Below are 18,036 nucleotides of genomic sequence, written 5' to 3'. Positions count from 1 at the left end.
ACGCAGTGATCAATTAACACGTAAAGCTGTACAATGATCTAATACGATTATAGAATCAATTCTTGAATTTAAGGTTTAATTTTAAACTGGAAATTAATAGTTTGTCAAATTAAATCTGTAAGTAGTATACTTTGTGTATAATGATAACAAAGAGTAAAGTAAAAGTTTTCATGTACCTAAAGATAATCAAAATCAGACAAAGAAATACAAATATGTTACCAAATGTTTTGTTTAATAAAATACAAAATTCATATCTTTACACAGAGATCATGATGCTAATGCAAATATTTCAATAGATACATATACTTATATTGATGACTATATATCACCATTATAAATCATACAAATACTATATCCTAATAGTTATGCTGTTGATGCAGTTATTTCCATACCACACGTAATAACACCCATCAGACGTAGGACACATACAAATATATGTTTAAATGCTTTGTCTTATTGAATATCATAGTAGTAACAAACACATAACTCATGATTAACATAAAATATCAATAAGAAACAATCTTACCTTTACACCACAGCTATATAAATCACCAAAGTTCTCCCGAATAGCATAAAGTCCAACAATAGCCTAAGTCTTCTAGAACTACCTGATATAACTTTTCATAATCGGCCTCCAGAAGGGTGGGTCTGGGAAGTAGGAAAGCTAGGGAGTGCTAATCAGAAATACGCTATTAGTTGATATACCTCTATATACATTAGCTTAAGAGCAGTGGGGAAACTTCTGTTATCAATCAACAAATAATCTGAAGTTTGTTTAGGAAAATTTCATCTCCTTGAAATTGTTCCTTACGATTACGACCTTGGCGACTAACAAAGGTTAATAGTATGCTGAGAGATATATCACGACCTTCCTCATATTGGTTAAAGCTTGGCATTCCGTAGACAATATCCATTATATTTCTGTGTTCATTCACGTTTAGTTTAGTCGGACCCAAAATTGTAAAACGTGTTTGAGAGATCATCGAAGGTTAGGTATGCAAAAATTATGATGTTCAGGAGATTAAGGTAAGTGTCCTTTTACAACCTAAAACATCTCGAACGTTTTAGATTCCTCTTAACATTCTAATCAATACATAGATGGGAATATATTAGTTACATGTAACGTTGAGAGTCTCGCCATTTTTCTACTCTAAGCTGACCCTGAAAAAAGCTATTTGCATTCTTAATTGATATGATTTCCTTAACATACATACAGCGACATTTATACGTTTTAGGCTTTGAAAGATTTTGCACATTTAAAAAATAGTTCCAGTAATGATCTAGACAGGTATTAATTATTATCAAAACCATCACCGAGAGCGTGGTGGTTTTTGCGTTAAAATAAAGAAATCCGGGGGCAAAACGACGTATATCTTTAATGCGTTTAGTTAAAAAACGAATTACATTAATCATTTTCATTCGTTTACAACAATTTAGAGTGATGGAGCTCTCTACCTTCTAAAGGTAAAGACAAAAGTTTTCACATGTGTTGCAATATTTATGTGCTTCTTTACAAACATACGTTTATGACTGAATATCGCTTGATACCATTCTAGAAAATGTCTTTAACAGACACATTTCTTCATTTAAGTAGGTCATAAATATGTTCGTGGTATTTTGAAAATATTTTGATGCAAAATAGATTAAATCTTATGCATTGAACTTTACAAAAAATATATAATGATAAAATATTGAATAATCAAAAAGTGTATGCATAGCGAAATAAATAGAAAATGTCACCTTACAGTTCTTTTAATAAGAGAGAATGAAGGTGCTAAATAGAAAATGAGATATTGTGTTAGTGTTTTATCATATTCATTTCTAATTTAAATATATGTTAATTGTTTATTTTTAACTACGAGGCTTTGCCAAAAGATTGAAATTGACAAGCATGCAACGACACTGGAACAAGTATGGTTCCATATTGTCAGCATTGCGAGAACAGTTTATTTTTCATAACAAAAGAACATTAATTACATCTCCCATTCTCCGGAAATATAGGCTAATGTTGTTGAACATATTGGTTCATTTGACGAAACCAAAAGCTTTGAAGAATGGCACATGACACAAAACGACACCAACATCCGTTTTGGTGTTACTGAATTAACACCGCTTGGAACATCGTCCTCCTCTCGCACACACACGCACACATTTGCCCCTGTATACAAGCAACGGAAAGTTGTTTTTCTTGCTAATGCATCTTTATTTTATACAAACACAATTTTTATTTGGGTTTCTGGGAATTTTATTTAATAATGATTCCCAGCAATGTTACAAAAATATAAGCATAACAGCTTTTATGACCGATAAAGCTTACACTTGAGCATTTCGCTGTGAGGCAGGTATTCTCGTCAAAAAGGGATGAATTAAATTGATACATATTTCATTCATATGTGATATTTTTCTGTTGTCATACACAATAAGTTCAAGTAAGAAAAACACTGAACAATGGAGAACTCTTCTTTGTTAAAGATACCAAAAGGAGTACTTGGACTCTTTACCATGACTCACTCAACTGATGCAATGCTGTCAATTTACAAAGTTAATATTTTTCACAAATACTTATATTGAAGATAGTTTTAGAATGTTCCATCACCGTCCAAACATTTACAAACATAAACCAATTATGATTTTATAAAAAGGCGAACAAAGTTATTACCCTTTTCATCAGTCAGTATTGTAATATCTTTTCACTTTGGTACACATTCCTCGACAGCAAGCTCATTGCGCGAAATGTAGCTCTTAACTTACCAATTTTATTCAAGATGAATCATGCATTTTGACAATATACCCTACTTTTTCCAAACAAACACCAATGTATACACCCTGAGTGCTCCAATATAACGTTGTAGTGACGCCACAACAGTAGGATGTATGGTCGTACGGATACTCTTACATCAAATTGCTCTTTAAGCAATTTTCTGTTTATACACCAGACATATACTTTCCTGATCAAACTTTTACTTACAGGTACCCTGATATACGCAAGCTTCCATCGTCACAAAAATGGCATACGCACTGCCATCAAACAGTTGTTTTTGTACACAAAACCAATGATGTATTTTTAAAAATCTTATGCAAGTTATGTGTTGTATTTCTGTCGCGTACATGTAGTTAGGTTGACTCGATATATTGTCTATTCATAAAATATTATCAATAACATTTGAATCATTATCAATATTTGGTCCAAAAAATACAAATGTATCAATAATAATTCTAATATACGCTACAGACTTGGTGGGTAATTAGCTAATGTCTGGTGTTGATATATCTACCTCCCACTGAGAAAATATTAACTTTTCATAAGTATCCAGTTGGTTCTAGCAAAGACGTTATCCATGGATCATCTTAGCAACATATGCTTCGCTGGATAGTCAGTTTCTTGATGTTTCCGTTTTGCTGTGATAATGTCACGTCATTGTAAATCTCAACATTCATTTGTGGCGGTAGAAGTAAATTAATTTTTCAGAACATTTATTATAGTTTCACTTCCTGTGTCAATATAATACCCTCGATGTTCATGTAACAACTGTCCATCGTATGCCATTGAAACACATCCACGAACAGTGCTATTTTTATAACAGACATCTGAAGATTCTGTGCTTTCTTCAATGTTAGATCTAAAAATGAAACAAAAAATAAATAACTTCGATGAAGTTGTTACATAAGAAAAAATTAAAACAATACGCATAAGGACAAAATATACAACAGCGTAAACACAGAGGGACAAATATACGACGGGGTCAACACAAAACAATATAAAATGTACGACCGTAGCACACAATGAAAAATATGTTATGGCTAAAGCTTAAATACACGAAGAAAAAAATAAATCACAACGTCAACATATAAGAACGAAATATATCACAACGTCAACATACAAGGACACAATATATCACAACGTCAACATAATAGAACAAAATATATCACAACGTGAACACACCAGAACAAAGTATATCATGACGTCAACATACAAGGACACAATATATCACAACGTCAACATACTAGAAAAAATATCACAACGTCAACATACAAGAACGAAATACATCATAACGTCATAACACAAGAACGAAAAATATCACAACGTCAAAACACAGGAACGAAAAATATCACAACGTCAACATACAAGGACACAATATATCACAACGTCAACATACAAGGATAACATATGTCACAACGTCAACATACTAGAAAAAAAATACATCACAACGTCAGCATACAAGGACACAATATATCACAACGTCAGCATACAAGGACACAATATATCACAACGTCAACATACAAGGACACACTATATCACAACGTCAACATACAAGGACACCAGATGCATATTAAGAGTCCTTCTGGTCTAACCAAATGCATATTACACGAAAACAACAACTCCCAAAAAAGAGACTCAATTACAGAAATTACTGAGGATAAAAACCTGATAATAGGTATAAGGCTTACCTGTGCTTCTTTAAAACTGTTTTCGTTGTCGAGGGAGGAGTGTTCATAAGCCTCGTTATCTACAGCGTATAATTTGTGTATAGTGTCAACGTCTTCCTTAGTAGAGCGGTAATAATAAGCGTCATTAAACTCCCTGTAATTATAATATCAGGATACGTATTACCTTCCGTTGATGCATTTGCGTCATTCAAAACGTTAACGCTGGTGTTAAAAAATAATTTCGCTGGATATTCTGTTGAAAGTCATAAGACCTGCTCATATTTGAAGTGAATTACGCTATCAAATGTTTAAAGAATCCTTTACAACTAAAATATGGTCAATTTAAAGAAGGGGTATTATCATAGAAAATTGAGCGATAAATGAATATGACAGACATTCGCTGATGGTCATTAATTTAACAAACCAATATCTCCTTTTTTTAAGGTAAATGAAAACAAGTTTACTTTTAATTTTCGTTCAAAATGTTCTTAATCCATTGTAGCACGAACAAATTTTGTCTAAAGCCGTCCAGGTTTCGTTATGTTACAATAAAAGATAACTAGGACTTTTTATTTTTTTCTCTGTAAATCAAAACAGATTAAACAAAAAAGTTCTTTGAACAAGAAATTATAAGTAATAGTTCTTACTAAAAGAACAATACAGTAATACTTGTTACTAATAGAAAATACCAGTTATAGTTGTCAACATCAGAAATAATTAGTAACAGTTATTACGAAAAGAAAATTACAGTAATAGTTGTGACTAACAGAAATTACCAATAATAGTTGTTACTATTAGAAATTACCAATGATAGTTGTTACTATCAAAAATCGCCAATAATAGTTGTTACTATCAGAAATTACCAGTAAGAATTGTTACTAACTGAAATTACCAATAATAGTTACTATCAAAAATCGCCAATAATAGTTGTTACTTTCAGAAATTACCAGTAAGAATTGTTACTATCAAAAATCGCAAGTAATAGTTGTTACATGTAGACAATACCAGTAATAGTTGTTACATGCAAATAAAACATGTACCAGTAATGGTTGTTACTAATAGAAATTACCAGTAGGGGTTGTTATTTATAGAAAAGACCAGTAATAGTTGTTACTAACAGAAAGTTTACCAGTTATAGTTGTTACTAAAGAAAATACCAAAAACAGTTGTTTCTAACGAACATTTCCAGTAATAGTTGTTACTAACAGAAAATACCAGTAATAGTTGTTTCTAACAAAAAATATCAGTAACAGCTGTTTCTAACAAAAAATACAGGCAACATAAAATACCAATAATATTTTTTAACAGCAAATATTAATAGTTGTTACTAATAAAAAAAACCACCAGTCATAGTTGTTACTAATGACTGTTTGTACTTACTGGAAACTATATTCTCCTCGGTCGAAAGGTCTTTTTCGAATACATATACAGCTGATGAACACCAAAAGAATGACGAACACAGCGGCCGAAACACAAGCTATCACAATAATGTACTTAGATTCTAATGCCAATCGTTCGTCTGAACTCTCACAGTAATCTCCAAAATACACCAAATCTGAATCGGGTTTACATCTGAAATTGAAATATAAAGTTTATAGATCTATGATATAAATTCAATGAAAATATATATAATTACCTTTATATTTATTTATGGAATAAGGTGATTTCTTGAACAATATTATTATTTTGTTATTATGAAGTGCTGTATGAAAACCTTTCAAACGAGGATGGAGATGGGGTTAATATCCGTGACGTAATTTACAGTATCGTCACTACACACAAATTTAATTTGATTTGTCATGACGCTGTGGTCATATTTATGAAATTATAAGCGCCATTATCCTGGTAGTCGAGGTAGGTGTATGCTTTCCTCGAATGAGCCACTTTGAAAAGTACATGTAACACTAGAAAAGAAAATCCTCAATATAGTTTGGATCTACATCCATGGATCTGAAAACCGTCATATGACTTTAGGTGTATGGTGTACTGAAATAATTTTTCGGAAAACTGCATTTTTCTTCCTCGTTTCCTTATTCATCTGATGACTCACTTAGGGTTTGACATAAGTCAACATATACTAAATAACTACAAACATCAAGTTTGGCATATGTTATAATTGCCTCCTGCTGTTTCCTCCGTTCAGCAAAATCTATAAATATATAACTCCAAACGACGAAATGCCGTAAATGGCTCACCTACGGGTGGCCGTTGAATGTATTATTGATCGTCAATATTACTTAATAATATGTTTTTATGAAAAAGGTACAATCAACTGTGTAACTCTTTCCAAAATTGCTAACCACAGGTTATAACTTTGGCAGGTTTGACTGTACACTTAACTTAATTAGAGTATAACTTGTTTTATATAACTCGTGATAAAAAGTTTTGCAATCATTTTCAAAACTTAAATATATAATTAAGGCTTTACGAAATGAGATAAGTATCTGATAAAATGATATACTATCTGATAAAATGATATAATATCTCACATAACTTAAGGTAAAATCTTACTTGCATCCAACTTTGTTCTGTTCATTAACATAACACGTGCCTCCATTATGACAGGGGTTATGCGTTCTACACATGTGTTCACATGTGGTCTCTCCGGACGTGTAAAGGCACGTGTACCCTATGGGACATATGTATGTGGCATTGCAAGGAGACTGAGAATCATTTAGGGCTGGAATATAAAATTTAACACTTTTTTGAGAAATTAGTTATACCAGTAGTTTGAATCAATATACCTTATTGTATAAAACGTAAAACAATGTATGATATAACAAAATAATCTAATACATTTTACCTAGCATGACTGTAAAAGTGTTAATTTTCGTGGTGTTCGCGTTTTACGCGTCGAGTGAATTAGCGCAAAAATATTCGCAAGCAGATATTTATTGATAGATTATATAGAAAAAGATATATATATATATAATAAATAGATTTCAGAACTATTACCCAAACCAAAAATTGGCACGCCGCGATCATTTTAAAGGGTCATATCGCGAACATTCCACACGTGAAAAAATCCACATTTACAGTATATTTCTTCTGGCGTTGAATTTGATTTATAAAATAGTTGCAATATATATATTTTATCGTTTCAATTACATTCTGATGAAGAAAATGGAATTTCGAAATTAATTTTTGTATTTCAAAGGATAAGTTCTGATTTCTTTCATCAAAAATGACACAATCGTTATTTAAACATTTTTTATCGGAAGCAGATTTTCCATATTCCCAGTTTAGTTGTGCATGCATGATTAAATTTACCAACCTTGTGCATATTCCATTTGTCTGTGGTTTTTGATATAGTCAATACTAAGCGCCCCAATGTTTGCTGCAGACGGCATTAATTCGAATTTTTCTGTTGTTTTGTTGATGTTTGCCATCGTGGCGTTGTAAGCGTCGCTGGTTAGATAGAGCGAGGCTGATACACTTAACGAGTATGTGCATACTACACTCCCCCGACTGTCGACATACAGCAATATTAAACATTTCATTAATATTTATTAAAACATATTACAAAGGGATTTTGTCAGGTGAGTATAAATAAGATATTAATCAAAGTTTGTTTAATTTAATAAAGATTTGTTTACTAATGATACAATCGATGTCAGCCTGCATGATGTTTAAATAACAGAATTATTTCCCTTGTGTTTTTCAGGGATGCTTTTTGTTTATTAAATAATGATAATGAGATCATTAATTCAATTTTGCAACATATGCATCTTTCTTTACTTGAAAGAAACTTTTGAACCTGTTTTTACTCAAAAAGATTCATCAATCTAAAAGACAGGTAGGTAGAAACAATTTGCTTTAGCACAAACAACCGCCGTGGGAACATTTGACGACCGACTCTTTTCTTTGTCAAACTTTGACTGAGGGGGAAATGTGCATTGTTTACTTCTTTAAAGATGTGAAAAAATTACAGGCACAATTTTTACACTCGACTTTGGGACTTTACGCTATGTCAAATAAAGAATTTTAGTACTTAAGCCATTTAATCCAATTCGTTATATTTGTCAAAACAACAACCGAACAAACGTGTATGTACAATGATATAAATAAAAGTATAACACGTTGATTATGACAGAACTTTGTGTTTATAGTTTGAATAGTTCTACGGTTAATAAGTGGGTTTATAAAATAATTTAACTTATTATTGATTCTTAATTTACCTCAAATCAATGACTGCTGCACTCCTGAGGCCAGGGATGGAAATGTAATGACTTTCTAACTGAAAAAGAAAAAGAAAAGTAATATATGTGAGGCTCAATCATGGTATAAAACAGCATCACGTGTTACAAAATAAGTACCTTATCATACATCCGGGAAAAAATCTCCATAATGTGAGAAATTAAGTAACAAGGAAGGAATGCTCCAAACTATAGGCGGCGATCAGAAATGGAAATCTCTATAAAAAAAGCCTCATTATGGTTAAACGAGGTGTATGTACTGACTTTTTAATTCAAATATTTACAAAAAAAATTCCACATAATAATACAAGCGACCTATCCAATTACAAAAAAAATAAAAAAAATAAAAAATATAGGTCACAAATATTAATAAAGAAATAAAAAGTTGCAACATTCTAAAAGCTTGTCACATTTTTCAAACTTAAGAAGAAAACTGTCAATTTCTTACTTTTCACATAGCCTTTAACTATCATTGAGTTTGGCAATTAAATTATGTACTGAAACTTTTGTTCTTAGTGGTAATGTAGAAATCTTCTACCTACATATCAACAAAGTATAAATATTCAAATGATAAATTGATGTTTACTTACAAACACAGTTATTTTATTCGAGAGGTTGATATACATGTTTGACGTGTTGACGTCATAACTTGACGTCCAAGGGATGTTGAAGGAAATGGTGAAATGTAACGGGAAAAAAGCTATTGCTGGAAATGAAGAAAAAGCCGAATGTAATAACAATATCCATGTATATCATTTTTCCAATATCAATTATTTCATGGTGTCTATTGTTTTGATATGTTTCAGGAGAGGGATGCAAATTTTGTCGAAAAAACCTAATAAACTGGAAGTTCTCGAAAGTAAATACAAACGGGACCGATAATGATGTGCGATGTCGTTGATTTAAGGATTACACTTTCTGCTTTTTTCTCAAATGTATACTTTTGGATGTCTAAATTTCACAGGAGTATGATCAATTTGCAAAACAACTACTTTATATTTTGTTATTTTTGTCAAACAAATTTGATATCATTTTCAGATACATTTTTTAAATTGTATCTATGTATACTCGATCAGGTTGAACAGTTGCGTTTATACTGTATCATACTTACCCCATTGTGGTTCCACATTGTCATACGGTGAGTGTGATACCAAGGCAGGAGTCGATGTTGAGACAGTAGACGATGACGACAAAGGCGATGCTGAAGTATAAATAGGTGTTCTACCCAAGGCACGACAAACTGCTACGCAGTCTATTTTTGTTGTTGTTGTTGGAGTTGTGGTAATAGTTGGAACTGTGGTTGTAATTGGAGTTGTTGTAGTTGGAATTCGAGTTGTTGGAGTTGTAACAGTTGTCGTTATAGTCTGTAATGATGTATTGGAAGAAGCTGCAGTCGTTGATCGTTTAGTTGAGGTTATATTTGGGTTAGCCGTAGTCTTCAGTAGAACTATTGTGGTCGTATTAGCAGTTGTTGAGGCTATAGTTGTTGTTGTTTGTGTTGTATTTGAATGTATTGGACTTGTTTTTGTTGTAGTTGGTGTTGTTTTATTCGTGGTAGAAATAATTTCAGTCCGATTGGGAATTGTAGTCGTCGATGTAAACATTGTATTATTCGAAGTGTCCCTAGTACTTGTTGGTGAACCTGTAATTGACGGAGCAGATGTTGCTGGAATCTTTGTGTTGCTTTTAAGAGTTGTAGTGGAGGGCACAGAGTCGCTTGTAGCTGTGGTGGTGGATTTTACGTCTGGTGTTGGGCTATTTAATAACGTTGTAGAGACGTTTCCTTTTGTTGTCGTTATTGAAGTTGTTAGGGTTGTTTTCGAGACCGTTGTACCCGTTGCTGGTATTTGTGTCGGCATAGTCTTTGATGCATCTGTAAAAGATGTTGCTGTGTTTGATGATGTGGTTTGATTTGTGGACGTAGCTGGTGTCGATGAAATTGCACCGACAGTTGTCGGGGTTAGGCTAGTAACTTCGGTAGTGGTAGTTTCTAAGTTGTCTGTTCTATTTATAACTAGATTTGCAGTAGATGACGTCACCTGCGATAATGTTGTTTCACTTGTTTCTGTCGTTGTTGATACTGGCCCTATTGATGTAACTTTTGTATGAGTTGCTGGGGTATTAATTGTAGTCGTAACTTTTGTTGTAGCTGATCCAGCAGTAACTTTCGTTGTTAACATTCCTCCGTCTGATTCACTTGACGTTTTATAAGCCGTTGTTATCGCTGTATCAGCCGTTGACATTACCGGGGTCGAAGTTGTTGTTGATACACTTTCTGTTGTTTCCTTTTGTGTTGTTGATGTACCTGCCGTTATATTTGGTGCATTGTTAGTTGGTCCTTGTGGTTGAGAATTCCCCGGTGTACTCAAATGGGTATTTGTTGCTGTATTTGAGAAACCTTTTGATGTTGTTTTTGGCTCTATTTGTGTTGCATTTGTCGTAGTCGTAGTGTCTGTGGTTGTCGTAACTGGTTTAACAGATGTTGCAGCCACTGTTGTCAGTGTCGTATTTGTAGAATATGCTATTGTAATCTTTGATGTATTATTTGTCTGTTTTTGTGTTGTTGCCTTTTCTGTAGTTTCGGACAAGGGAGCAGGTGTTGATGTATTTACTTCTGTCGTATGAGAATCGATTGTTGTAGACAAGGGTCTATCAGTTGATGACGTCATAATTATGTTTGCTTTATTTTTTGTAGTAGTAAGTGGTATAGTTGTTAGCTCAGGAGATAGAAAAGATGTTACAACTGAATTGTTGGCAGCCGAAGTTGTTGATTGCCCTCGAGATGATTTTGTCGAATGGTTGGATATGCCAGTGCTTTTGTTATTACTCTTAGTAGCATTATTTACAGGAGTTATAGTTATATTCGACTTTGTTGTGGTAAAATGCGGGGGAGACGACGCCGTCTTCGAGTTAACTGTAGTTTTTGATATCGCTGTAATCTTTGTTGAAGTAACTGATGAGTTTTTTGTCGTTTTATCTGAAACCGCGTTTGCTGTGGTACTTGGTGTTGCTGTAGTTGGAGGGGGTCCGAAAGCTGTTGCAAATTGAGTTGTAGAGTTTGAATGAATTGTCATAGTAGCCGTAGTTGGAGGTTTGGTGGTTTGGGTAGCAGGTGCTAACGTTTTCGTATTATTTGAGGTAGATGACGCAGGAGTTGCGGCTTTGGTGACAGTTGGAATGTGAGTTGTATCATTTGTAGCATTTGGCGCCAATTTAGTTTTTGTGGTAATTGTAGATGGCGTTGGAGTTGTTGAAGTTATTTTAGTCATTGGCAACGGAGTTGCCTTAGTAGGTGTTGTAGTTGGCACTGGAGTTGTTCGAATTGATGTGGAATTTTTCGCTTGAGTTGTTGAAATGGTTGTGGTAGATGGCGCAGTGTTTTTTGTATTAGTGGTTGTGGTAGGCGGCGCAGGAGTTGTTGTAGTAGTGGTTGTAGTAGTTCGTTCTGGAGATGTAGTAGTGGTTGTGGTAGGCGGTGCAGGAGCTGTAGTATTGCTTGTGGTATTTGATGCAGGGGTTGTTGTAGTAATGGTTGTGGTAGGCGGTGCATGAGTTGTAGTATTGCTTGTGGTATTTGATGCAGGAGTTGTTGTAGTAGTGATTGTAGTAGTTCGTTCTGGAGATGTAGTAGTGGTTGTGGTAGGCGGTGAAGGAGTTGTAGTAGTGGTTGTGGTAGTTGATGCAGGGGTTGTTGTAGTAGTGGTTGTGGTCGAAGTAGTCGTGGTTGGACACAGAGTGTAACACATCGCGAAGGCTGCAACAAATAAGATACGTTTCAATACTGTTATTGTTTCATTCATTTCCCTATTTTAAAGGTGACAATACTTTTGTATTTTTTCTATATCTAACACATCTGTTATGTTTATCTCAGGAACATTTCTTACGCAGAAAGTTACACGGAGTGGACACTACTGTTATAACATTCAAAGATTGAACTTTGCTTCTGTCGATTTAATTATGTGATCAAGCGAGGTGTCCTTGAAACAAAATTGATATTAGTTAACAGACTTAATTTCATTTTTTCTTTCAAAACCAACAACTCCATTCAACATCCAATGGGATTGACCAAAACAATTCTCATCAATCATACTTCAATTAAACATATTTGGTAAACCCTGTGTAGCCATTATATCTAACGGAGTTGGTGCACGTACACAAGTAAATTTGTCATCATTGAATGTCTGTTATCATGAACTATGTCGAAAATAAATAATTTTAAATACAACAGTTTTATTACACAAAAGCAAAACATAAGTACTTTTTAATTTGCCAAAATTCTATATTTCAATACACCGAAAACGTTCTGAAATATCCATAATGATGACAAATATATTCTATTGCAATAACTATTATTTCAAATCTAACAAAATCTAACGAAAAAATATAAAATTCCTACCTGGATCAATAGTCATTGCATTACATTGCGAGCACACATGTGCTACAATGACCAGAGCGAACAATACATTTCTCAGCATTGTGTAGTGCTGTAACTGAAATAAAAGAAACAAAAACTGAAGTTAAACATTTCTGACAACGCAACTTGTTTATACCTACTTTATATTTTCTTTGATTTTGCGATTTATTTGCTGAGCCATTTCCAAAATCTTTTCTGGTCGGGCAGTTTTAGTGGATGTTACAATGACCTGCCGCCTTTTTATTGTGAAACCAAAACCACATTCCATATTCATTCCATTACTGTAGTGAAACCACCTCTGCTATATTGAAAATTTCACATATTTCCCTTGAGAAAGGGTGACATTTCGTTATTGATAGGCTTTTGTTAGAGCATATGACAAAGGTCAAGAGGTTAAACTGTGTGCTACAACAAGTATGTTTATTCATTTTTATACGAAGAACAGAAACATTAAAAATACAAATATTTATTAAGACCTCTGTTCAAATCTAAGGACTTTGAATTCGTAAATCGAGAATCAAAGACTACATTGTGTTTCTACATGAAATATAGAGCGTGTTGCAATTCTTCACATTACAACTAAATATCCCTTATTTTTTTTCAGATGTCCCGTAAGCACAAAGCTAGTTCAGTACCGAATATCAGGTTATTTAAGTGTGATGGTGATGGTATATGTCGTAACCGTTCAAAAAAAGATTTCGACGTCTGGTTGTTGGCCTTTTACACATATGTTCCTATTAAGAGCTTAGTATTTTTCTTATCCACTGAAATGTTTGCGTTGTTTTCGCAATTGTATCGCCAAACGAATAAAACATAACTCGCGAAAATCTGTAAAACGTTATTTAAGCGTGATAGAAGGACAATTATATCCTACAACTGGAAACTAGTTTTTTAAAACAACGAAAGCAATAAGTCAAGTTCACATTTTCTAGATGTCCCGTAAGCACAAAGCTAGTTTAGTACGGAATATCACGTTATTTAAGCGTGATAGTAGGACAATTATATCCTACAACTGGAAACTAGTTTTTTAAAACAACCAAAGCAATAAGTCAAGTTCACATTTTGTTTGTTATGTTCATGATTAAGTTTCTATAGTATTGTGTTAGCGACTTTCATTGAATTTAAATACTCATACCATTTTTTAATCTATGCGTTATTTCAATTATGAAAAGAAGAAAGAAAAAAAAATGACATGAATATACTGTAAATTATAAACTTGTACTTGCAGTTAACTGGAGACAATGGTATTTTAAAACAAATATGTAGAGGTGAGTTCAATGTTTGTTTAGATGATCGATGGACTGGGGATGTTTCCCCTTTAAACAAACATACCGGTCACCCCATGCGTAGTACAGGTGACACCTCTGGTAAGGGGCACCCCGTTATACCTGGACCGTTATCAGATGACAGGGTAGGTCTTATAGACCCCAGGTCACTCCCATACTTAGTCGGTGAATATTACTCTAGACATAGTTTGACCTTTTGATATTAAAGTGGGTAACTATATGAATCCCTGGATGAGGCCACTCCCACGTGTATTCACCAGGTCAAGAATAAAGTTTATTTCTTTTTTCCAATCAAGGGTCAACTGAATGTTCTACTACGGTTAGAATGAGCTTACTTTTATGTAAATTATTTAGACTTAATAACACACACTAATTGTATCGATTTAAAGTTATACTGGGTAATCAAACTATGAATGCGGTTACTTCTATTCTAAGTTAACAGCCATTTCGTCTAATCATAGGTTAACTGCAGAGTCTTAACCATTCCTTGTGTTGGACCACCCTTTTAAAATTATTTTTGAAACCTTTTGCCATAAACAATGTAGTCGTACTAAAAACCGATATGTAGTCGTATAAAAAGACAAAACATCTCTTCTACACAGAGAATAAATCTAATATGATATAAGACACTGAATCCCCACCTGCAATTTAGGTACAGACATCTAAACATACGGTCAGGGAAGGCTGTTTCTTTCTTACCCAGGAGGAAATAGCAGGGGATTCCCCAGTCACACCAAGTACATGACGTCACGTCAACAATTAGTAACCGCCGAAGATAACTAAATGGATTTGCTAAAATCCGTGCAATTAGAATTTGTTATATGAGATTACCAGTAGTCTTGTATATGTCTGGCACGTTGTGGAGAAATGTTTATTAATCTTCACGGATGGGAACAAGGTTAAGATAACCTCGAATTTTCTATAGTGTAGATTGAAGCATCTCTAATTGTAAACCCTTGATACGTAATGCATTGATTAACATCTACCCAAGATATAAGGACAAACTACATGGGTTTACACTAGAATAGTATATTTTGTGTGGTCAGTATGAATAAATAGGAAATTAGATAGATTCATTCATTACATCAGAATAAACCGACAGTGTTTTCGTTATCAGAGGAATGTCATTCACAAACGCATGAACAAAGATAGCATGTAAATACGATAAAACTCGGTCCATATCCGAAGTCAATATTTAGATGGCAACACACTTGAGTATACGAATAACTAAAGATAGTCCTGTTCAACTGGGATATATTGTTAACTGTCAAATATTAGGTGTATTGAAAAAATGAACGGAAACCACATGACATGAAGTGTCAACAAAACCATAATTCAAACTCAAAATCGATAAAATCATCGCAAAATATGGACAAAGGAAATATTTACATGGAGACCCTTGAAAAAGTAAAAGGAGAATAAGACCAGGTGTTCAGGAAGAATAAGCATCCTCTTCCTCATCGAAGACACCCGTCATGCTAATCTTAAGTCGATCAAAGTTATGTCAAGCTCTCACATCGAGAACCCGGGAAGTAACAACTAAACCACAAGGCACTCTAATGAGCATAATAAAACGGTTCGAATAACATACTTCCCCGAATGATTCTGATGGCGACCATATAACTATAAAAATCTTGTTATTTGTTATCGAAAAGAAATTATTGTAATTGAAATACTGCCAGTTGCAGTCAGATGAGTAGGTGACGAGTAACAGAAAAGTACTTACAATGGTATATATATATATCTAAGAAAGAAAGCAAAGCTAACCAAAAGCCATACTCTGATGATTTCCTCCATGTACAGACCCCTCAAAATTAATACTATCATGGAAATGATTTTATATTTTTACTAGACATAATGAATAAGATATATATAAATATCTTAGAAACGATATTATAAAACACTCAATTAATAGCAAACAAAACACTTAAAAAAACTATTGATTAGAGGAACCATCCATATCCAGAAACAAACATATTTCCTAATTTTTGTCATATATTTTAAAACTAAAGGTTTTTTTCTGAACGTTCATAGAGTAGCCCCCCTCCGAACACTATAACCAACGTTTAGACTCCTCTTATGTTGTCCGTTAAAAACAAAGATTGACTAATGACATTCTGCAAAACATGACACAAATTTTATCGATTTTCTACACAGTAAACATGACTGATCTGATATGGGACTTCGTCACTACACTTTACCACTGATAAGACACTGATAACGATTTACGTTATTGAGTTGTGTACAGAAACCTAATACTTCAGTGAAGTAATGAATGTAAGTGTGGAATTCAGTTGTAGTTTATACACAAAAATAGCCCGTGTAGTGTTCTTCAAATAATCATAAATATGGAAAAGCTATTAAAATAATCTGTAACATGATACGAACTTAGTTTATGAAAGTGTTTCCTTTGATCGTAATTATATAATCATGAAAATATCAGATTAGATAATCACATAAATATTTCACACATAGTAAAATATATCATGGTTTGCTAAGTTTGTATATCGGTTTTTGCAGTTTTTAATGCAGTTCAGGTTATTATGTTGACTATGTTAAATCGAGATTATCATTTTCCCTTATAGATACAGTTTATGGATTAGTTTTTGTTTGGTAGGAAATTGTAGTTGGGGAGATGATACATAGAAAGATTTATGAGCGACATTGGATGAACTCCTAATGATCCGATCAATTTATTTATTTAGCTAATAATCTCAAAATAAATATTTACTTTCGTCTGAACACTGCAGGTCATGTGACAGAAAGTTAGGGGAGGTATGTTGACATAAAGCACAGCTTACAACAGAGGAAACAATAAATACTTAGAATTTTAGTTTTTGTTTTAGGCAAGAGACAGTATTAAAAACCCTCATAAAACTAGGAAACACTCACCCTCGATTACCACACAAAGTTTATACTAGAAATGTATGAATCTATACACTGACTATAGTTGATACATGTTTATATTTATAAATATTATCGTTTTGTTGATAACGCTAGTTAATTTTTTTGTTTTACATGAAATATATAAAACATTCTTACATTAGTATTTGTGCCAATAGTTAGAACAGAGAATCATGTGTTTTAATGGACAATTGAAGATAACGTATATGTTAAGTCGATTAGTCCAATAATGTTTTATATATATTACACATTACATACATTATAACTTAACAATAAATACACGGAAAACATTACACATGGAATAACTGGTCTATATGACATTACTTACAAAGTCTATATGTTTATGTTGAGGATCTATACACATTGAATCTTATGAACAATATTCCTTTAATCAAAATAATTGCCACAATGTAAACTATAACCAAACAGACCCTATTACAGGTGATGTTTATCGTGTAATTAGTAATGGTTTATACAACTAGGAACTTATGAAGACATACTTTCTCATATTTAATACTGGCCACAATTTATTTGGTGACCCATAACTACCTCGTACTTTGTTATTCTACTAAGGTATATACAAAACAATGAAAACAGACATATAGTGACAACTACAACACTTTCACAACACATTATGTAAGACCTTATCATTTACTGGCTATATATCAATCATCAAATATTAAAAACACAGAAATACGAAATAGAAGATATAATAACATTACTGCAAACAGAAATTCAAAGTTAGACACAAGTCTTACCTTCATGTCGCCCTCCCAGATGTGTCCTTATCCAGACTTTAGAGTGTAAC

At 33.2% G+C, this 18,036-nt stretch overlaps 1 protein-coding gene across 1 annotated transcript; it reads right to left on the bottom strand.

The window, feature by feature from the left end:
* Positions 1–220: 220 nt before the first annotated feature.
* Positions 221–18,036, bottom strand: LOC110459323 (uncharacterized threonine-rich GPI-anchored glycoprotein PJ4664.02-like). Its single transcript, XM_021511523.1, has 10 exons — positions 17,987–18,036; positions 13,021–13,114; positions 9,736–12,378; positions 9,215–9,330; positions 8,607–8,665; positions 7,703–7,896; positions 6,940–7,108; positions 5,809–6,000; positions 4,450–4,582; positions 221–3,620 (listed from the first exon to the last, which is right to left on the bottom strand). Exons 1-10 carry the CDS (start codon positions 17,990–17,992, stop codon positions 3,615–3,617), a joined length of 3,612 nt encoding a protein of 1,203 aa, XP_021367198.1. The 5' UTR covers positions 17,993–18,036; the 3' UTR covers positions 221–3,614.

The sequence above is a fragment of the Mizuhopecten yessoensis genome, unplaced genomic scaffold (genome assembly GCF_002113885.1).
Source record: "Mizuhopecten yessoensis strain PY_sf001 unplaced genomic scaffold, ASM211388v2 scaffold10033, whole genome shotgun sequence".
Lineage (NCBI taxonomy): Eukaryota > Metazoa > Mollusca > Bivalvia > Pectinida > Pectinidae > Mizuhopecten > Mizuhopecten yessoensis.
The sequence above is the reverse complement of the archived record's forward strand: the minus strand, read 5'-3'. Positions and strand labels throughout refer to the sequence as shown.

Excerpts from the sequence above, each read along its gene's own strand:
- LOC110459323 (XM_021511523.1), bottom strand. Across the intron at positions 12,379-13,020 it reads TGCAATGACTATTGATCCAG|CCTTCGCGATGTGTTACACT; the intron begins GTAGGAATTTTA and ends TATTTGTTGCAG. Across the intron at positions 7,109-7,702 it reads ACAAATGGAATATGCACAAG|CCCTAAATGATTCTCAGTCT; the intron begins GTTGGTAAATTT and ends TTTATATTCCAG.